Source organism: Aegilops tauschii, chromosome 3 (assembly GCF_002575655.3).
Source record: "Aegilops tauschii subsp. strangulata cultivar AL8/78 chromosome 3, Aet v6.0, whole genome shotgun sequence".
NCBI lineage: Eukaryota > Viridiplantae > Streptophyta > Magnoliopsida > Poales > Poaceae > Aegilops > Aegilops tauschii.
In genome coordinates this window covers 274,668,612-274,691,649 of record NC_053037.3, presented here as the reverse complement: position 1 = coordinate 274,691,649, position 23,038 = coordinate 274,668,612, and the positions used below count along the sequence as shown (strand labels likewise).

The 23,038-nt window shown below is 42.0% G+C and overlaps 1 protein-coding gene across 6 annotated transcripts; it reads left to right on the top strand.

Moving 5' to 3' along the window:
- Positions 1–19,517, top strand: LOC109752385 (2-oxoglutarate and iron-dependent oxygenase domain-containing protein CP2). Of its 6 annotated transcripts, none has more exons than XM_020311279.4 (9): positions 1–526; positions 4,890–4,937; positions 13,442–13,618; positions 13,702–13,852; positions 13,966–14,052; positions 16,392–16,516; positions 16,855–16,973; positions 19,039–19,146; positions 19,245–19,517. In XM_020311279.4, exons 1-9 carry the CDS (start codon positions 200–202, stop codon positions 19,273–19,275), a joined length of 1,173 nt encoding a protein of 390 aa, XP_020166868.1. In that variant the 5' UTR covers positions 1–199; the 3' UTR covers positions 19,276–19,517. The 6 variants fall into 6 exon arrangements, 4 of the variants coding, with proteins under 4 accessions (XP_020166868.1, XP_020166867.1, XP_073366508.1 ...); XR_005772804.3 differs by having other exon boundaries at positions 42–526; positions 16,392–16,530; XR_005772803.3 differs by having other exon boundaries at positions 42–526; positions 16,392–16,530; positions 19,039–19,150.
- Positions 19,518–23,038: the final 3,521 nt, after the last annotated feature.

Below are 23,038 nucleotides of genomic sequence, written 5' to 3'. Positions count from 1 at the left end.
AGCACCACAAATCCGGGTGCACAGGATACATTCCCCGGGCAGAGGACTCTACCCAAACTGCTGCTCTTTCTCCCCGGCCCGTGGGACTTGGGAGTGCGTGAGAGTGAGGGACTCAGCAAAACCCTAATTTTCACCCCAATTCGCCCCTTCCAAACCCTAACCCTAATACGCTCGATGTTGTAATCCCGCCGCGTTTGCCATGGCTCTAGAGGGGCCCGCGGAGCGACGGGACGAGGGCCAGCAGGGAGGTATGGCGAACGGGAATGGCGTGGCTCCGCCGCCGTCGCGCATGGCCGGCCGGCCGTTGGGGGCGGCTGCGTACTCTGACAGGCGGCTGCGCCTCAATCCGAACACGGAGCACAAGCCGCAGGACTACACCGACGTGCGCGGCGAGTACGCGCCAGCCGTGTACAGCGCCCTGGAGCGGCACCTCCCACCTAGCCTCCTTGAGGCCGACCGTGATGTCAAGCTACACTTCATGCGGGACATACTCGCGCGCTATTGGCCCCATGGCGAGCGAAACAAGGTCGAGCTCTCGATCCCTCTTTAGCTACTGATTTATGTGTATATGGGACATATGGACATACTGTTTAGCAGCGGTCGACAGTATCATTCGGCAGTGGGGCCTTGTGGAGGAGAGTTGGCCATGAGAGGAAGTCCGGGGTAATATTGGCACCACTGGTCGCTGGAGGCGGTGGGCGAACTAAGGGTATCTCCAACACGGATCCTCGAAACGCCTGCATACATCCGGACTGAGCTGCCCGGAAGCACTTTGCCATCCAACGCGGATCCGTATTTGTCCGTCCGCAAACCGGAAGCAAACCAGGGGCTTTGCGGGAGTCCGGACATTTGGCGGAAGCATTGCTAAAGAAGGTGATTAGTTAGCATGTAATCTACTGATATGCATTAGAAAATGACCATTACTCCACTCAAGAATCAACATTAGGCATATTCTTTTTTAAGTTAAGTGTCAGACATTTGAGGTATAGAGTTGGATGGCAGGCTCCCGTATCGTGTCCGTGGAAGCATCCGGACGCGGTCTGCAGACGGATAGTGTGTCCGTTTTGGGGGATAGCGTTCGAGGTGCCCTAACTGCTGCAACTTGCAGAGCAGAAAGCAAGCAGATGCGATGGAAGATAGCAGTCCCGCCAATGGCATCTTTGGGTGATGGGGCAGGTGGGACTTGGTGAGGAAAAAAGATTTGCGGTTGGTAGGAGTGTCAACTGATGAATTGGATGCATATTTGTCAAGGGGCACTCATGAATTTGAATAGGATGTTCTAGCAAGTGCAATAATACATATCTATTCAATTTGGTTGTATTCTATTCCTCTGTGAATAAATATAAGATGTTTTAGATCACCAAAGTAGTGATCTAAAATGTTTTATGCACGTTTACAGAGGGAGTACTATTTAGATACCCCTATAACTTAGGTGATGACACGCAACACGTTCCTTATAGCTCACCTTGTTAGTACAATTTATTTCTATCACCTAAAGGAATATGGCATAACATTGAGCTAAAAGATACCATCCAGATATGTATATTGCTTTATCAAATTTGAAGATGGACATGAATAGTTTTAAAAAGACAATTTAGATTAGGAATGTTCAGATCTTGCATCGTACTATATTTCCATTCATAATTTTATGCAATTTCAAACACAACTATAAATCTGGAAAAAATTGTTAATCGGATGGGAAAATAACAACCATATTTGTATTCTCTCAAAAGGGTAGTTGAATATTACAGGTATTTTGTATCCATTTGGCAGCCCTATGAGTGGGTACTAACATGGAAGCAGTCTAGTGGCTAGAAAATTACATGACTTGTTTTGTAGAAAGGTTATATGTGGTCCAGACAATCCTTTGTTTCCTTTTGCGTGTTAAATTAAATTTTGCAAAATGTTTGTTTAGCTATTGGTTTTGCTTGATTTTAAGGGAGCGATAGTCTGTCATCTACCAGTGGCAACTGAATGTGATAAGGCTGTCTCTTATCTGAGTAACAGTCTCTCATCTACCAGTGGCAACTGAATTTGTTTAATGAGAGTTATTGCAAACGCCATTCTCATAAGCCATTAATTCTTGTGCACATATAATTTACATGCATCCATGAATAACTTGTGGTAATTTTTTTTGAGTTGTGTAATCGAGTGCTTTATACTTTATTTATTGTTCCATCTGTCATAAATAAGTCACATTCATACGTGGATCTAGTATGACTACTGTTCAGTTTTTACCCAGTCGATTGATTCTCTTCAATGAGTCAACTACATGCATGTGAAGACATAATATTTTTCTCCTGAATGCATCTACCACATTCAAGCTTTTTAAGCTGAGTAATCTAGCTGTGTGGTGATGTGGTTTTATAACTGATTGATCAAACCTTATGAGAAATTATGTTCATGATATGAACAAGCTTTGGTAGATTTAAGATTATATACCGGTAAGCTCTTTTTAAAAGCAACATCATTAGGATTTATTGGGGTTAGTTTGACATGCTAACATTGTTTTGTCCCACACACATAATTAGCTACATTGTTTTGTCCAGGACATTTTAGCTACAACCGGGTGTAGTTACCCCCTACCTATTTGCTTGCCATGTGACCCATATTCTTCCACCCAAACGGGTTAGAGGATAGGTGGAAAATCCAATAGAGTTAGCACACATGCAACTGACCGGATATCTTATTTATTCTTTCAGAAAAAAAATCTAAACAACCTGCCGGGTATCATATATAGGGCATGCTAGCGTGACAAGCTTATACTCTCTAAAAGTTACAGTATATATACTCCACACTTCCTAATACTAAGGTTGTACTATATTATCTAAGCTCTCTGCAGAATCCTAATATCCTCCATACTTTTACTCAATTACCCAATCATGTCTACATACTCCATATTCTCCAGAACATATCTTGGTATATACTCCATACTTCAATTCTCCAAACACAATGGGAGTATATGTATTGTCATCTGGGCCCAGAAAGCAAATTTTCAATGGTATTTCTTAACCTGGCCCGTATTGGCCCTCCCAGAAAAGTGACTGTAGCTTCGCCACTGCACAGGTACAGCCTGATTCAACAAGAGCGATATAGAAAATCAATCTACATGTCATATAGATGCCTCTAAATGGAAGACCATGGTGCATACCTTTTTTCTGTTGATGTCGTTTTGATCTGGTTGGAAGGGAGGAGTTGTTTGGATTGCATGCGTCATCTAGATCGAATCTTCTTTAAATACTACGTATAAGATAAGAGACAACCTAACCGGTTGGTTGAGCCAAGAAAATCGGAAGCTCAACAAACCACCAAAGAGGGTGCAAATAAATCGACCTTTTCTCCACCCATGGCCCGTTAAGGTAAGCTCCGATCTTGGTGCAATCGGATGGTGGCGGAAGTGAAGGTAACTACACCTGGTAGTAGTATGTATTTTCCTTATATATATATATATATACTCCCTCCGTTTCAAAATAAGTGAAGGTAACTTCATCAGTACAAAGTTGTAAAAGTTGTACTAAACTTGAGACACTAATTTTGGGGCAGAGGGAGTATATATTATTCCTAAACAACGTATATTATGATGCGCGTGATATATACTTATCTAGCATAGCAATAAGCACAAGTACAAAAGAGAAGTAATTCAAGTTTTTACTACAATTTTTAATTTTAGTTATCACGGACATACTACTATTTTCCTTCACTTGTAAGTTGTAACATCAGTTTTTTTCTAAATCTAGGTTTTCTTAGATTTAACGATTTGATTAGGTTGGGTACTTGGGAATTTTTTTTTTTGGGAATGAAACGTAATTCCGAGAAGGGGAGCCTTGGTGCAGCGGTAAAGCTGTTACCTTGTGACCATGAGGTCACGGGTTCAAGTCCTGGAAACAACCTCTTGCAGCAATGAAGGGAAAGGCTGCGTACTATAGACCCAAAGTAGTCGGACCCTTCCCCGGACCCTGCGCAAGCGGGAGCTACGTGCATCGGGCTGCCCTTTAATGAAACGTCATTCTGAACACTTGGGTAGTAGGAGTAGAAGTTGCAGGTAAAAATAATGTCCTTTTAACTTGTGATATTACTTGTACCTGCAATATCGGTATGGACTGGCAAGTGGCAACACAGCTAGCCATACAACGACAGTTTTGTTTGCCAGGTCCAATATTTAATCAACTAAGCTGTAGAAATGTGGGGCTATATTTATTACTTAGCAGCAGTAGGATTTGTTAGTACATATTTAGGCAATTTAGACGGAGTTGTTGCTTAGAGATACTAGATTAGAACAACAATATTGCATCCTTCATACTCGAGCTCAGTTTTCATTACAAAGTCTGATTGTTACACTGGAAGTGAGCTTTGTTCTTTGTAATTGGTGTTGATTCCTTTGTTGCATGTTTAAACCTTCATCAGTGTATATTCACAACTGGATTATGAAAATGTCAAAGCAAAACAGTGTAGGGAGTGTTTGGTTCCATTGCTTAGTTGGGCAATAGCTCGGCTAGCTCATCTAGCAGCTTTCACTTTGATAACCTTGCTTGGTCAAGTCATTTGGTTCTTTTCCTTTACCAGCCTTATCGTGAAAACTATTGTCAGGAATGGGTCATAGACTTTTCCGCGAGAAGTTCGCCGTTGGAAGCGAGCCGATTTGGCTCTCCTGAGCAAGCAAGGTTTTCCTAGCCCACCTAAGTCAGCTGGCCCACAAAAGCTAAGATATTTAAATAGTCCCAAACACTTAACCTTGCCCGGCAAGGCTATAAGTACTCTTGCCAAGGATCTAAACGCTCCCATTGTAGTTGAATTTAGCTTTGGCTTGCTTCCAGCATTTTAACCTTGCTTCTTGTTGTGTCCTGTTACTTAAGTGAGCTTACTCATATGATGTATTATTTCTGGTGTAGGTTCATAGGCACAAAGAATACAGGCAGAAGATAGTCCACCTCTATAAGGTTTGCAATTTAGCATCGACTTACATTCTAAATATTTTGAGATGGATAACTGCCAATTTTATTCTCGTGTGCACATACACTTGCAATTAGAAATATCCAACATGCATATAAGTATACCATTTGGTTTACAATTTTTGTTTTTTTAATGAATTGTGCGACAACAAATGTGTATGGCGCAACGTGTTTGTCTTGTACAACCTGCCGTATGTTAGAATCGACACGTGTTTTGCAAAGTTTGTTGTTTGTTCTGTGGGCTGGATTGGATAGAAGCCTGTCTAGTGCGTAGGGTGTTTGAATTTTCATAGTTAAAAAGTTACAATCCATCATGCCATGTGAATTTCATACTTATAAATGTTCTTATCGAGCATGCCATATATGTGGAGATCCTTTTAGTTAGGCACATGCATATAGAAGTAAAGATGAGTTGAATTACATGCAACTTAGTCATAGATGTAAGTATTTTAGTGTAAGCATTAAGTTGACAATATTATTTATCTCAGTACAATATCTCGACAAGGCATAGCTATTAGAACCCCCATGCATGTAGATGGGCACAAACACTTTCTAATTGTAGTTAAGGCCTCAATTTGCTAACTAAGTAGAAGAGAACTATCGAACGTGGAGTATCTGCTCCTGAGCTCAAATGCTCCCTGATTAACAGTAAAATTGAAAAAAATAGTAAAAATTTCAAAAAATTATGAGTTTTTTTTGGTAAACTTCGACAAATGTTTTGTATGCTTGCAAAATTTCAGCACGAAATGACATTGATGGAAGTCGTGGCAAAAGAAAAACAAAATTGATGTCCCAATAAATGCTAGATTTGAGAACATTTTGGAGTGCTGATTTTGTTTTATATAGATAATGTTGTAACAAGTGTTCGAACAAGTGACGGCGACACTGATGACTTCCCGATTAAAATAGGACTGCACCAGGGGTCAGCTTTGAGCCCTTATCTTTTTTGCTTCGGTGATGGATGATGTCACAAGGGATATACAAGGAGATATCCCATGATGTATGCTCTTTGCGGATGATGTGGTGCTAGTCGACAATAGTCGGACGGAGGTCAATAGGAAGTTAAAGACAAACATTGGAATCGAAAGGTTTAGGCTTAGTAGAACTAAAACCGAGTACATGAGGTGCGGTTTCAGTACTACTAGGCATGAGGAGGAGGTTAGCCTTGATCTCAAGTGGTGCCTCAGGACACCTTTCGATATTTGGGGTCAATGTTGCAGAAGGATGGGGGTATTGAAGATGTGAACCATCGAATCAAAGCCGGATGGATGAAGTGGCGCCAAGCTTCTGGTATTCTCTGTGACAAGAGAGTGGTGACAAGAGAGTGCCACAAAAGCTAAAAGGCAAGTTCTATAGGACGGTGGTTCGACCCGCAATGTTGTATGGTGCCGAGTGTTGGCCGACTAAAAGGCGACATGTTCAACAGTTAGGTGTGGCGGAGATGCGCATGTTAAGATGGATGTGTGGCCACACGAGGAAGGACCGAGTTCGGAATGATGATATCAGAGATAGAGTTGGGGTAGCACCGATTGAAGAGAAGCTTGTCCAACATCGTTTGAGATGGTTTGGGCATATTCGGCGCACAGAAGCTCCAGTGCATAGCGGACGGCTAACGCGTGCTGATAATTCAAGAGAGGTCGGGGTAGACCCAACTTGACATGGGAGGAGTCCGTAAAGAGAGATATGAAGGATTGGAATATCACCAAAGAACTAGCCATGGACAGGGGTGCGTGGAAGCTTGCTATCCATGTGTCAGAACCATGAGTTGGTCGCGAGATCTTATGGGTTTCACCTCTAGCCTACCCCAACTTGTTTGGGACTAAAGGCTTTGTTGTTGTCGACTTCACGAATTTCATTTCATGCTGAAATTTGGTAAGCATGCAGAACATTTGTCAAAGTTTACCACAATTTTTTTTTCAGATTTTTTGTTTTTTTAACTATTTTTTGGATTTTACTGTTGATCAGGGTGCATTTGAGCTCGGGAGAACAGAACTTTCGAGGACTACACAGTTAATTTGAGGAAAACTGTCTGAAAACCGAGATTGCAACATGGCCAAAGACAGGGCAACCTTGGCCCACATGGCCACCAATGTAGAGTTGACATACACTACGAAGGAACCAACCGGTTGAGGCTGTCCGCATCATTGCCATTACCTATCACTCTTGATCTGGCCATTTTGACTTTGCGATGGACAACCATCAACACACCAATCATCATGGGAAACTATCAATGTTTCGGGGAGAAGTCCTTTGGAACGAACAATGCATAATTATGGCTCGCCCAACACAAGTATCATCATAGGCATGTACTACCTCCGTCCGGGTTTAAAAGACCCTGAAGCCAAATCATCAATACCAAGACGCGTCGTACCCGAGATTCCTCAAAACTCACTCTTGGTCCAACCAACCAGAGCGCTTCGCTTCCCATTAATTCCCCGCTTGGTAACCTCCCACCATTAGCAGCAGCGCGTACCTCACCGTTGCATGGCAAAAGGTTACCCATGCATTGACTGCCTTTTGACCGTGGCTGCTTGATTTGGCTCGAAAGTAGGAACGGCCGCTGCATGTCTCAGTTGGAATTAACTGCCCAAGGCATGGAACAATGCGAACGAGCGAGACTAACATAAGCGGCCTAGTAATTACGAACGGGGCTTTGTGGCTTTCGGGCCCAATAAACCCGGACGGAGGTAGTAACAAACATGGAACATGGCAATAATAAATATCTCCACCAAGCTTGCAAACATACATAGAAGAAATATAAGGATGGGTCATGTATAATGCAAAGCATGGGTCACAAGTGCATGCCCGTATGATATAGGAATGATCATGACATGCAAAATGAACATGGTAAGGTAGGCACAAAGTGTGAAATGAACAATACCCCATAACCATGCGAGTGCCATGTAGAATAAGGTCCCGAAGTCGCGTTGCAAAAAGGAATGGAGGATAAATACTCCGTGGTAGAGCACATCTTGGTTGCTCTCAAGAGCTCGTTTCGTCAACTCGTGTGCTTGCGAGGTTGACGAATAAGCGTGGGTGCCTACACAACATTGAAAAAGAAACAATGTGTGCGTGTGATGTATGTACACATCATCTATCATGGTGTGTATGTGTACGTTGGGTGTTAGCACAAGATATGCAATGCTCAAATAAGTTTGATGCATGATATAGAAATACGACATCCATCATGAAATGATTGTTGTTATGCATAGCACAATGGGGATTCAAAGTGTAGCAACCATAGTGCATCAATATCAACACGGGTATTCGTATTCATGATAAGCATATCGTGCACACAATGATGGGAATCATGCAACACATAAGGTCAGTCAAATTCTCCTAACATGTTTGAGGAAACTATGGGGGCTTCTTCATGAGTAAGTGTAAGCATGTTGCAAGCAAGACAAGTACTAGAAGCAAACACGTGGAGAAATTGGATTGACATATAAAGTAATGCATGTTCAAAGCAAAGTGGTCATGGCATGGCATATGACAAATAGTATTTGTAGGATGCAAAGCATGCAGTATGTTCACACTTAACAAGTCATGCAAATGCCATTAACCACAAATTTGTCATCCATGCCATATTTGCAAATTAAATTGCATTTTATGGGATAGGCATAGTTACTATGATAAGATGTCAATGATGTAAGTCAACAATCTTATCCATAGCATATGACAAAGCAAGAGGATTATCAAACATGATGTGACCTAATGAATTCTCATAAGATATCCTATGCAACATAGGATAACAACTAATAGACTCCACATGATATTATCATACTGATCATAAATGGGTAACAAGTCATCACATGAGAAAGTCAAACTAGCATGAGGCATGACAATAGGGAGACCATCATAATGCAAGCAATCAATATCATGATAGTCCACTAGTGGGACAAGAGCATCACCATTACCTGTAGTGTTACCTTTGAAGATCCACTCATGTGGTGTATTTGTGGTGGAAAGGACCATCTTGTGGTCATCTACATCATCTTGATGGAACCATGTGTGTGTGTGTGTGTTGGGGGGGGGGGGGGGTCTCTTCTTTCACCATGGCCATTGTCTTGTCCAAAGGAGGAGCGAAGTTGTTGAGGATCAGGGCGTCATCGTCCACGAGACCTAGCATTAGAAGACACAATAAAGGTAGAGGCTAAGTTGTTAGAATGAGGGATGGCCTCACATGACCTATCAACTACTTCACTCTCTCAATATGGTGGCTCACTCCCTCCCTCAAGGTTGGTGCACTCAGTCACATATGGTGGAGTCACACATCTAACTCATGTGATGGTGGTAGCTCTCACATGGAAACTGGAGCATCTAATCAAACATAGGGGTGGTAGTGAACTCTATTGCTCTCTCAAAGTGGAATGCACTCAATCTCACATATGGTGGAATGGCTCTCATCCTCACATGGGATTTGGTCCATCTTGTAGAACTTGGAGCTTGGAGTAGCATTGGCGCACACGTCTCCATAGTCATCATACACTGCCGTGGTTGAAGGGAAATTCCGATGCTCAACCATCTCATCACCTTAACCCATAGATGAAGGCCATGTGGTGTGGCTCATCATCATTTGCCTCCATGACCGAAGGGAATATCCCATGGGCGGCCATCTGGGCACTTCCGAAGATGGAATGGTCACCCTTGTAGTTGGTGGTCGACGTGATGTAGTCGTCGGAGCTTCTTGTAGGTGATTGTGTCGATGTCGGTGTGATCTTGAAGAGGATGGTAGCTCAGAAGCATGCGCACTTGAGCATCGTCATGAAGATGATGTTGAAGATGTGGACGACTTGCATTTGTTGAGCATGTTTTTGATGAGCTCAATTTGTGCGTCCATCTTGGCGCCGATGTAATCCCACATGGCATCGAAGTGGTTCTTGTTGGTGTAGATTGGAGGTGATGTGCCTTCCCTATCCATATTAACACACTAGCTAGGTATGAATGGAAGAAATGAACAATACCAAAGTTACCTCTTTTCGATATTGTATATGGGTCAAGGGATCTCACAATTGACAATATGAAATGAGTGCACTTGGTAATGGACCTTGTCCAATCTCACGCCTACACAATAGGCTTATAGTGGAGCTTGGTAGGGATTAGTGGCACGAAATCAAGCAATTTGAAGTCCCAAGATATGTAAAAGTTGGAAGAAAACCACAACGAACTCAAAATGCTATGCAAGTTTTCACAAAAGATATAGAGGCAAAAGGAAGCTCACACGCCAAGATAATGGGGCTTGTGTAGCCAAAGAAATGAGCATACAAGATTTACCTAACAAAGATTAAGCTCGTGTTGGACAAACACAAGGAGACGATAGCTTGGTTGTGCGATAGAACTTGGCACCAAATCCTACAAGACAAGTGTAACATTTTCCTATCAAATGTATCCTTGGTACAAGTATCTTTGTTGCACAACTCTTTTGCTTATAAGCTCTTTCGTGACTATTGCTCTTTTTTTGCCCCTTTTCTTCCTTCCACCACTTCCATTGGGCCTTCACCAAATATGCACGACAAGTATCACAATATGATGCATGAGAGTCACTAAGGTGCTCAAGTTCACCAGGCCCGACAACACTTGGATAGCTAGTCTCAATGGGTGTAAAGGTATGCTCAACTAATGGTGGGGCTATCAAGGGTAATGGCAGGGGAAGATAAGTATGTGTTACAATGGATACCTTTGTCAACGCAATACCTTCGTCAAGGCTTGAGGTTAACTGACCTTGCTTCCATTGTTGGTGTCAAAAGTATGGATGGTTGAAGTCGTTGGTGAGCTTGTTGGTTCCTTTACTCGATGGAGAGGTACCAGCTTTCCTTGGTGAGGATCCCCAAGGTCGAAACCGACGAAGATGCACGATTTTGAGTCATCATGGTCGAAGGCCTAGGCGAAGATGCCAATCTGCCAACAATTGGTTCGAAGCAAATGATGTGGAAACCTAAATGATGACCTTGGGCACATGGATAGCTTCAAAACGAGCCCAAGACCGCTCAAATCGAAGTCCAGAATCAACACTGGCAAGTGTGACCGCACAATGCCACACCGGCAAGAACCACAACCAATAGTGCAAAGAGAGTCAAGCTGGGGCCAGATAGCAAAGCTTTGTGTGTAGAACTCATCAATAGTGGAGTCACCTCGCTGAGGAGCATGCTCTTGGCGAACCACAAACATGTATAAGGCATCACCAAAAGGCTTATAGCGCTGGCAAAGAGAGCCCACATTTCAAAGACGTAATAAGGCCCATAAAATCAGAAGCAAACTGAGGCAACACACTAGATGTGAGAACATCCGCAGCACGAGCATCATCATCTTGAGTGTAACTGTGTAAGAAGACAGAGCATCCTACTAACTACTAAGTGGGAAGAACCTCCTCATAGGCCAAGACTTGCTGTTCATAAGCATGAATTGCAGCATCATTAACAACCTTAGCTGCATCCTCATTAGTAGCCTGAGAAGCATCTGCAACAAGAGCCGGTGGTGTCGGCGGGGTAGCAGCAACAGGAGGAACCGGTTGTGGTGGCTAGGGGACCTCGCCGGACAGAATGCCCCGAAGACGAATGCCACGCATATGAATGTGCATAAAGGCAATGGACTCGATGTAATTAGTACCATAAAAAAATCACCGGGCATCGAGGAATGGCGACATAGCCCGATGACGAAGACATTGGATCTTTTTTTATCTTATTTTTTCTTTTCACGGAGAACCGACACCCAAGTCAATATAGGCAACCAAACCGTGTCCCAAATCAACCGCTCGATCCGGCGACGGACCAACTTGGGCAGGGTCCAGACCAGCGGGTCAGCGCAGGATGCTGCTAGGCGGGCGGACCAATCGGGCGGCAACGCGATCGAGTCAAACAGGACGGGTGCCTGCGTCAACGAATCGAGGTAGGGAAGGGAGCCGGGTGGCTGATCCAGCGGGCGTTGGTGTGCTTCAGCTGATCCAACAAGAAGACGTGGGCGAGCTAAGCAAGTTAGGCGGGTGTTGACCGCAAGCCTATCTAGTGGGCGCCATGCGGCAGTCGTGTTGATGGGCGGCGGTTGAAGGTCGAGATACGACGGCCTTCACGGGAAACGGCGGTGGGGAGACGTGGTGGGTGAAGTGGGCAACAACAGCCGTAACCGCAATGGTGGGGAAGTGGAAGGAGCGAAGATCGGCAAGAGATGACGACGGCGTGATGGAAGATTCAAGCATGAGTTGTGCGTGCACAAAAATTAACGTAGGCTCTAATACCATGTTAGGAAATATGTAACTTGTATTTCCTGGGGGTCAACAACTTTCATCGTACTCTGCTCTTCAAAGAGCAACTCTTCTCAAAATCTCAAGAAAAAAGGTGCTGACTTGGATTCCCATTCTAAGGATTCTTGTGGTTCCGGGAATCCGGTTACAGTAGAACCATGAATGGGGAGCTCTCCCCTTTTTCCGCCAAAATTAAAATTTGCTCCTGCTACTCAGCCTAGAGCCTTGAGCATTATACAAGGACGTGCTGTCGGAGGAACTGCCACGACATGGGCATTCTTCTTAGAGAGAATTATTGCAGTAGGATAGTGGTTAGGTATATTTCTAGGTTTTCACAGTTTTGGCCTGTACTTTCATAATGATACCATGTGTGCTTTAGACCGTCCACAAGATATGTTTTCGGATGTCTATAGGGTAAATACATCCTACCACCCGGTGGTAGTTACCCCACATGTCTCATATACTATCATGTAGTAGTATATATACTACTTTATCATTCTACATATATTAATATACTATATCTAAGATATTTCAAAGCAAGTTACACGAAAAAATTGCATATGAGCCCATAGGTTTTGTTATATTTGTGAAATACCTACATATTTGTACGTGAAAAAGAGTATGCTCAAAATATGGTACATACTACCTAAAAAGTAGTATATATACTACCTAAACATTGTTATATACTACATACTACACGTATATACTCTCGGTTTTGACAGATAATACATACACGGGCGTAGAGTGCTAGCCCTTCGTTACTGTAGCAAACAGTGCCACACTGTAGCTACAGTGTTCACTGTACTGACGAAGCTGGGCCTGGGTCGTGGGGAAATCCTAGCTACAGCACTGACTACATAGAACATACAAAACACAAGTGGTGGTAACTACCACTGGTGGTAGGAAACATTTGTCATACATACATACATACATACATACATACATACATACATACATATATATATATATATATAGAGAGAGAGAGAGAGAGAGAGACACACACACACACGGATAGGCGGTAAATATGCAGAAAACCCCTTACAATGGGGAAAATATACAGGCTGAGCATGATATAACTCTAAAAGTATTGGCTATCATGTGCCACAGGAGTCAGGACTCAACATCACCATTTTGTCGGATCTTTTAAAATACTTTAGATAGAAGTGTGGCTAGTAACTGGCCATGGTTTTATTTTTTGGAGGACTATTTCTTTCCTGTTTGCTTGCTTGTAATTCACTTTTTTGCCAACTTACAGCCACTTCATCAAGAATTATACAGCATGCATCCTTCGGCTTTCTTCTTACCAACATTCCTTGAAGCAGTAAGAACCAATACAGAAGAAAGCATTGCAAGTATAATGACTGAACCAATTCCTGGTGTTTTTTCATTTGCTATGTTACAGCCCAACTTTTGTGACATGCTATTGGAGGAGGTATGGTAAAGTAATTAACACCCAATTTAGCTCTTATGAAGGCTTTTGCTACAATGTGAAAGCAATTATTTACACCTTTGTAGGTAGAGAACTTTGAAAAGTGGGTTCATGCAATGAAATTTAAGATAATGAGGCCTAATACAATGAATAAGTATGGTGCTGTCCTTGATGATTTTGGCCTGGAAGCTATGCTGAATCAGTTCATGGAGGAGTTCATAGCTCCAATTTCTAAAGGTTATTTGATTTATTGCTGTACTGTTGTAGATAGGAAGAATCACTATTGGTTTAATTGTTTCAGCATACCTTCCCTTCCACATTAATATTATGTTCTTTGTGTCAACCTTCAGTTTTTTACCCTGAGGTTGGTGGAGGAACATTGGACTCTCATCATGCTTTTGTTGTTGAATATGGGAAAGACAGAGATGTTGAACTAGGTAAAGTTACCATTGTTTTTTTCCAAGGATGCCGCCAGAAAATTTTGAAGTTCTCTGTTCTTGAATTGTGCATGTCTGGATGGGTGCCTTTTAGAGGGATACTCGTGCTGTAAAATAAGTAGGGTTACTATCTGTGCCCGCCCCCGCCCCCCGCTCTTTATATTGAGGATAGCACATGCGGCAACCTCTTGGGCCTTCTTTCAACTCATATATCTGTTTGAACAAAGTAAAGCCACATATTAGATCTATATGTGGAAGACACTCATAGTGGGACGCGGCTAATCTGCACCCGAGCTCAAATGAGCTCGGGTGAACAGTAAAATCGAAAAAAATTCGAAAAGATTCAAAAAATTCCAAATTTTTTTTGAGAGAAACATTGACAAAAGTTCTAAGTGCCTGCAAAAATTTGTCATGAAATCACATTCCTATAAGGCGTGGCAAAAAAAACAAAAACAGTACTCTGAAAAAGCTACTTTCAAACGCATTTTGAAGCACTGAATTTGTTTTTTTTGCCACGCCTTACAGGAATGTGATTTCATGATGAATTTTTGCAGGCACTTAGAACTTTTGTCAATGTTTCTCTCAAAAAAATTTGGAATTTTTTGAATTTTTTTCGATTTTACTGTTCATGCGGGAGCATATGAGCTCGGGTGCAGAATGGACTTTTCGCTCATAGTGGCTCTTTCTACCAAACGTGAAGGACATAGCTTATTTGGTTAATGTGGACTGATACAATCTTGCTGTGGTACTATTGATTTTTAGTTTTACCATCGTGATGATCATGGTCTGCAAGAAGTGTATATATCCACTATAAAAACTGGTGCTCTTAAACTGGCCATAGCTGTCTTGTGATTTTCTGTTTCCTGCCTAGTGTACCAGTGACTCTCATTTGTCTTAGAATAGAAGCTCGTTTTCATGTCAACTCCATATTCCACACCCTAAGTGTGTCTTTTTTCATCTCCCTCTCTTATATTATAGTGGTGATGTTCTAGTATTTGTTTCATATTTTTTGAGAACTTTTGAACTGTCGAAACTTTATCAAGCCTTAACGGGTTTTCCAGACAACATTGATACACACAATTGTACATATATAGGAGGATTTTCTATCAATAGTTACCACATAACCTGTTTAAGAATTCAAGATTGTAGAAGTTCCCAAAATCATGACAAAAATACTATGACACTAGGACTATAATGTAAGATGATCTAATGGATTGATTGAAAAACCACGACTTCCTGTGACCTGGACAGAAAAACAAAAACAAATAGTTGAGTTCATATATATGTCGAACTGAGCTGAAATGATTGTAATTTTTGCCGAGGGCACATAAAGTCATATTTTCCCAATCACTCCGTTGGATCATCTTATATCATAATGGTGATGTTCTAGCCTTAACGGGTTCTGCAGACAACATTGATACACACAATTTTACCTTGTAGTATGCCTTGTATGATCCAACATTATGGCAAGGTGACCTTTTTTGTTTGATAATTTTCAAATCAATTAGTATGCTCTGTTATTCTGTGCTCGTTTCTTTGAAAATATATGATGTACTTTTGGTTCACAAGCATAGCTGCCTGCATAATTGCATAGGGTGTATCTGATATTCTAGCGCAAAATAAGTGCGTTGGTCCCTCTATACCCCACTATATTTCCTACATGCATCTTCGAATACAACACTTAAGATATAATAATTAGGGGTATTGGGTCACTTTCAACGTTCTCTTGGTTTATGCGCAAGAGAAAATATGCCCTGATTTTTGGAAAGGAGAGCTGTAATTACCAGAACTTTCATTCCTTCTATTTTTCTCTACTTACATTTTTTTTGGTCACTTCTCGTGTGACACTTTCTGCAAGACAAGTCCATCTGCTTTGCCACCTCTTTAGTGCCTAGAGATACCATCTAAGCAAGTCAAATATTTGTTTCTCTGTTGGCTTAAACTGGCTTACGAAGCCTTTTATCCCAAACAAGTTGGGGTAGGCTAGATATGAATCCCTTTCACGAGGACTTCCCAGGAGGTCACCCATCCTAGTACTACTCTCGTCCAAATGGGTTTCATACCCAAAAGACTGGCTAGTTTTTACGTTGGCTCGCCAAGCCTATCACAACCCTTAGATATGAAACCCTTTCACGAGGACTTCCCAGGAGGTCACCCATCCTAGTACTACTCTCGCTCAAATGGGTTTCATACCTATGGGACTGGCTAGTTTTTACGTTGGCTCGCCAAGCCTATCACAACCCTCCTCCTTTACCCGGGCTTGGGACCGGCTATGCCTAGAAGACATAGGCGGAGTTATTTGTTTCTCTGTTGTAAGCTATTAATACTCGGACTTGCAGGTTTCCATGTTGATGATTCTGAGGTCACATTAAATGTTTGCCTTGGCAAGCAATTCTCAGGCGGTGAATTATACTTTCGTGGCATTCGTTGCGAGAATCATGTGAACTCAGAAACACAGCACGAGGTACATGGTGTTTGGTAACTACTGTGAACTAACACAATTATTGTATTTCTTCTTTTAAGATTTATATGGTTCTCATTTGTTTGTCCATGTGCCCATGCATGCTGGGTTTTGCCATCTTTGTTGATACTGATTAACTTGAATGCATTACTTCTAAAATTCTCGCGCATGGAATTTGACATCAGCTGTTGGCAAGATAGGGATGTTGAGCTGTTCACATCAGTTATACAGTACCTGCAAATCAATATAGTTCATACTTTACCTTTTTTCAAAGAAATAATTATCAAGTATAGGAGGAAGCAATTTCAACCAAGTATTCCCATGCCTGATCTTGGCTGCAGGAAATGTATGATTACTCTCATGTTCCTGGACGAGCTGTACTTCACCGTGGCCGTCATAGACATGGTGCTAGACCGACATCATCAGGGCTCAGAATGAATCTGCTTTTGTGGTGCAGAAGGTATTCAAATCTCTCCTTGCAATTTCAATTTTGTCCCAAGATTTCTCAGTGGCCTATTTTTGCATCCGGACATGTCCACTCTCTCTAGCCTTCATCGCCATAGTTAAATAATTTGCCATACATGCATTTATATACTGTGTTATTATCGTACTTCCCCACTATGATATTTTTTTAATGTTCATATCTTAATGGTTTTGTGGGTTACTTATATTTTTTATTCCTTTTTGTATTTATGTTGCTTGTATTTGAGTTATGCAACTTTCCGTTGTTGCCAAGAGTTCATAGCCGTAAGACTTGAGCATTTATTTGGTTAAAGCAATTTCATTATTAGGATTTGTGCGCTAATCTCAAGCCTCTTTAACAAGCCTAATATTGAAATAGCAACTTAACATATTCCATGGCCTCTAGCCAATATAGCATGTACATGAGAAGTAGTAAGATAGGAAACCGTATTGAATAGGAAATACATAAGAGAGCATACAAGACTACCTTCAACTGAAACTAATGTTGAAAAAGTGGATAGACAAAAAAATCTGGAGAAGCTCCAGGGAAAGACCGAGCATAGAAGGGACATGGTTCATCAAAAAGAATATACCCTCAGAAACCGACATCTATAGGCCAACATGACAATAACAATGATATTCCTTATGCTCAGTACTGTAGCATATACAAACACTCTCAACAGACTGAGTGGTCAGCATAGTGTGCTCACAGGGTGCTACAATCACATGCATAGCACACACAATCAAAGAGCTGAAGCCTAGACTAAACAGGTACGCTGCTACAAAGATTCTTAGAGCAGGAGAAGGCTGAATATTAGTCAAGTTGGCAGTAGAAATGGCCCAAGCCCCAGTCTGAAAAAGAGGTGGAACAGCAGAAGCAACCATTAGAGCAAGAAGATGACGCGTACCTGAGCATGAGGACCAGGGCAAGGAACTGAGAAAGGGTGCCCTGCACAGAATGACAGCGACAAAGTGGTCTACGTAAATTGCATCCTCCAGAATCAACAAGAAAAGCAGGAATAGTGGCAATTTTTAATCGTGTACGGATCATTGTGGTGGAACTCCTGTAGATAGATAATATCTCACTAGGGAAGACATGAACACACACACACGCACACACACACACATGGTGAGAAAAATCGTCTGAGTATATACAAAGCAGAAGTGAAGTAGCACCAAATTTAGATAATAAGGGAAGCAGATGCTTTTAGGTCATTAATAGGATGTAAAACAAAATTGGTTCCATTTGACCCTGTGGCATGTCGTATAACTGTTGCATGTCTACCGCGTGCTCAGATGGTTGTTGAAATGAGAACCCAGCAGCTTTCCGTGTATGCATGAAGTATTTTAACATTGCTGTTACTTTTAGGACGTGTTTCGGAGTTTTTCATCCGTCATCTGATTACAGCGTCAATGCATACCGATACATCTGTTTGGCAAACATTGTCTTGTAAACAATACCCTGTAAACTGATCCGGCACTATTCACGGGCTATTCTGCCCGAGCACCCCCCCCCCCCCCCCCCCCCCCCCCATCGGTTCCCGTTACCGCAACGAAGCTCTCTCTCTCCCTGCAGATTTCCAGCGAGTGCTCCCTCCCCCGTCCCATCTGCCCCGATCTTCTCCGTTGACCCTCCTACTCTCCTGTGGCGAGCAGCAGCGTCTTCTTCTACCCGAATCTCCTCTGCAATCTGCTTACTCCATGGATCCCCTCTGCCGCCGATCTTCTCTGTCGACCCTCCTCCAATGAGGAGCAGCACGAGCACCCGCACTGTTCTCCGTTTTTGTCACTCGAAGTGCTTGTTGCGAGCAGCCCAGCCATGCGAGGACCAACCAGCGGCCCGCCTGTTCCCTGCAGCCCCATGGGCCTTCCGTGCGCCATTACCGATACATGTGTCGAGCCAAACAGATTTCAGTTTTTACCAATACAGTTAACAGTGCCGCTGTAATCTGATTACCTTTACGTTTACATTACCTTTTCCCAACCAAACACATCCTTAGTTATTACAATTTAATGTTACTAACAGGAGTCTACACAGCTGAATTATTGCTTCTTTTGTTCAGCTCCGTGTTCAGGGAGATGAAGAAATACCAGATGGATTTTTCTAGCTGGTGCGGTGAGTGCCAGCGTGAAAAGAGAGAGAGGCAGATTCAGTGCGTCAAAGCGACCAAGTTGGTAAACTACTCTTTAGAACACTCGTACGCTGTCCATTTGGCAGCTAACATTCTGTTATTAGCTTCTAACACATTTCTGCTTTACTTCCGAACAGGCATTTCTTAGGGGTGCTGGAGGGGCAATGATTTAAGTCATATTTACTGCATGTATTTTATGCAATCCTGTATTATATTAAACATCCTTTGATCATTTGGAAACATCTAGTATAATTGTTGTCAAATTTCCAGCTCGTATGTTTGTCAGTGTCATTGCATCTTATGTAAATCTGAACTTTCCTGCTGCATTGCCACATAAGCAATGGGTTTAACTTTTATAGTGTTTCAGTTTTACTGGTGTATAAAGCATGAGTAATGCTAGAGTTACAGAACCCCCTTCTATGTATTCTACGGATTCTAGTTAGGTGTCTGTTTCATATTTGGAGATTAAAGGGGAGGAGGGGCCACCCCCCCTTTAATATCCTCATATATACGTAATACGTCTAGGATTATTGGTAAATCATCTATAGCAACAAGATAAAAAATATCTATGGGTCGGATACAAAGCAAGGTGTGTACTCGTGTGAGGAATTGTTTGTTTCCACTGTAGCTGTGACAAAATGACTTCTGTGATGAAGGTTGGTTATTTGGTAACGTAGGTATGGGAGTGTCGAGATCGTTGTAAAAAGAGAGCAAATTTACTTTGTAGTCATATCTTCAGTCCATATAATTAGAGTGGTGGTACAATCTAAAGAGACATATAACTAAATAAAGAGAACAAAAGGATTTGGTAGTAGTATTCTGTATGTATAATTAAATTTTTATACATATATCCTTTTATATATATATATACATATACAATTCTATCTAGTTTGCCGTGAGGTCATATAAGAGCATCTTCAACCACTTCCCTATTTTAGGGCATAACCGCTGTTTAGGGATCCTATCACGTGTAATGCTTTTCTTCAAAAACGGCATGACGTGTGCCAAATCAAATAGCTTAGACGAGTTTATGGAACAACTTATTGGTCCAAAAACTCTTTTGACATGTCCCAAATCACATAGCCCGCGTTGAATAGCATAGATGTGATTATGAAACAGCATATTTGTCCAAAACCTCCATGACATGTCCTAAATCACATAGTACGTGCTAAATAGCATAGACGTGATGCTTTCATCCAAAACAGTGTTTTTGTCCAAGACCATGACATGTCCCAGATGTCTTTTAGGGCTCATTCGGTTTGGAGGAAATCAAAATGTAGGAACTAGGAGTAGTATAGGAATTTGATATCGTTTCTACGCGTAAAATGAGTTTTGAGTGGATGTGTAATTTCCTTCAAAAACATAGGAAATGATTAGTATTCCTACGAAATTCCTGTACGCATTTCCTACAAACCGAATGCATATATAGGAAATTTTCCTCCGGAATCTTTGTTACTATGTTTTTTCTACAAAAATCCTCCAAACCGAATGAGGCCTTAGAAAAGGAGGATCACCTCGTCCCTCTTCATCATGACATGTCCCCCTCCTAGATAACATGGCTCATGCTTTTCTGCGAAGAAGACATCTTCCATGCACGCATGTGGTAGTAGCTTTAAGAGGGAGTCTTTTGTGTTTGGTATATAAGCACTGAAGCTTTGTTGGATGGCAAATGAGCCATTGCAGATGTTGTCGATGGTATAGAAGCAATTTTCTCTACTATCTTCATAGTGGGTAGTGTTATATGTGTAATAACACGGAAAGCTTGATTTATTACTTTGTAGAGCCATTTTACATTGGGAACCGTTGTGTGATGGTAACATATTGTGTTACTTGATCTACATCTCTCATTAATTACTTGTCACATCATATTTTTTGCCTACATGGTATGCATTGTACTACTTATGTTGCTCCTACTATGAGGAGACTTATTCTCCTCTTAGAGAGGTGCAATCATGAATAAAGTTAGCCGTACAAGAATCATCATTCAAATCAACATGAGGGACGGAAGTAAGAGCCTTAACGGTAGTAGTTTTAAGTTGAGCATAAGATTCGGTGAGAGCAATGAGATCACGTTTGAATACCTTGTGATGTAGGTGGAAACCCGCGGGCCAATCTTTCACGAAATGGAGTGGGTCCTACGAAGAACATGAAGAACATGAGGGGAAACACGAGGGAAAACACGAGCGGAAACACTCAAATCAACGAGAACAATCACACATGTGCTAGATCCATGAACATAAAGAGTGATAAAGATCCAAACGCAACAAAGGGCGATACACGAGGCGGTAGTTCTTCTCCGTGAGGAGGTCTTGAGGGGTCTTCCCGTGAGGGGTCTTGAATCCACTTGGGGGATCTTCTCTGTAGAGGTCGTGAACTCCGATGGAGAAGGTATCAAGCGGATGAGCAAAGCTCTATCTCTCAAATGAGCTAATCCTTTTGCTAACCCTAGAAGGAGGGAGGATGAGTATATATAGTCTAAGTGGACGAAGGGATACATGGGCCTCGGCCCAACACGCGGTGCACGCACAGTGATGAGGACATGACTACCTTGGATACGACCAAAAATATTGCATACATGCATATTTATCAGGTGATTTGTAGTGCAAACTATTCAATAATCTATTTATGTTATTCAGAACAAAAATACTTCACACACTTTTGTGTTTTGTCTAATTGCAGGTGTATGGGATATTTGTACAATCCACATATGAAGATAGGGGAAAAGGAGAAGTTTAGGTTCTGTTCAAAAAGACCTCTCACGTCACTTTTGGGCCAAGAGAAGATAAAGTCAAGTCTCTCACGTTCTGGATTCAGATTCGGACTGCACAGACATACCTGACTCAAAACGCCAACAACTTTTTCATACGGACTCCGAATTGGGTGATTCTTTTTTGTTGGAAAGTAGATTTCGTCCTCTTTCCAACCCAATTGGATTCACCTTTAAATTCGTCCGGAGCGTTGAGATATGGACGAAACAATCTGACGCTGCAGCAGAATCCGAGTCAAACAACAAGTCCAAAGGTGTTGCATCACCTCCACTTGGGCCCATGAGCCTTGTACGACCTAGGGTTGGTTTTAGGCTGCCTTGGGACGTCCTCCCACCTCCTTGGCCGCCACCCCTTGCTCCTATATAAGTAGATCCATCTAGTAGCTTTTTCCTTGGGATTTGTTTAGTTAAAAGTTAGCCATTGCAACTTCGTGTACTTCGTTTGTGTCCAACGACCAGACCAAGACCGCTTACGGATCCCCACCTTTATCAATACTTCATCTATATTCGCAATATTCAGATTGCATTATCATATTCTTGTTTGTTCTTCGATTGCGTGCAGGAATAGACCTTCGTGGTCAGGCTGATCGTGCTTCCGGCATCGTCAGTAACCTCAGGAGATTGGTTTAGCAATTGCTAAGGCGCAACGTCGTGCACGTTTGTAGTCGGATCGTCAAAGTTGTCTCCACCAAATCGATAGTTATCATCTCATCGAAAGATCGGGACACCCTCGCCTTTATCAAGTGGTATCAGTTTTCAGGTTGCTCGGTGAGAATTTCCAGTTATCCCTAAATTAGATTTATTTTCTTACCTATTGTCCAAGAAAAAGCCATAAAAAAGTTAGATCTATTCATCATTTGTCCTAGCCAGTCTGAGCCTTTGCAATTTTCTTTTCATTGTTTGCATTATTGAATTATCGGTTGCATCGTCGTGTCGAGTTGTTGGTCTTAGTGTCTAGTTCGTTTAGAGTTTCGAGTTCTGTTCACATAAGTCACGTCGCCGCTGCATCGTTATCCCTTCCGCTGTCCACCATCCATCCATCAATTTCCACCACGTGCTACCCATCGTTCATTGTCATAATCATAGTTCAGATCGTTCACATCTTTGCTTGATCCAATCTGCATCTTATCTAGTTTGTTTTGGAAAGAGGGAGAGAGAAAAAAA

What these genes read in the sequence shown, in the direction of transcription:
- LOC109752385 (XM_020311278.4), top strand. Translation starts at nt 200, where the DNA reads ATGGCTCTAGAGGGGCCCGCGGAGCGACGGGACGAGGGCCAGCAGGGA. An exon ending in GTGACATGCTATTGGAGGAG is followed by an intron (nt 13,619 to 13,701) that starts GTATGGTAAAGT and finishes ACACCTTTGTAG; the next exon opens with GTAGAGAACTTTGAAAAGTG. An exon ending in GCGTCAAAGCGACCAAGTTG is followed by an intron (nt 19,151 to 19,244) that starts GTAAACTACTCT and finishes ACTTCCGAACAG; the next exon opens with GCATTTCTTAGGGGTGCTGG.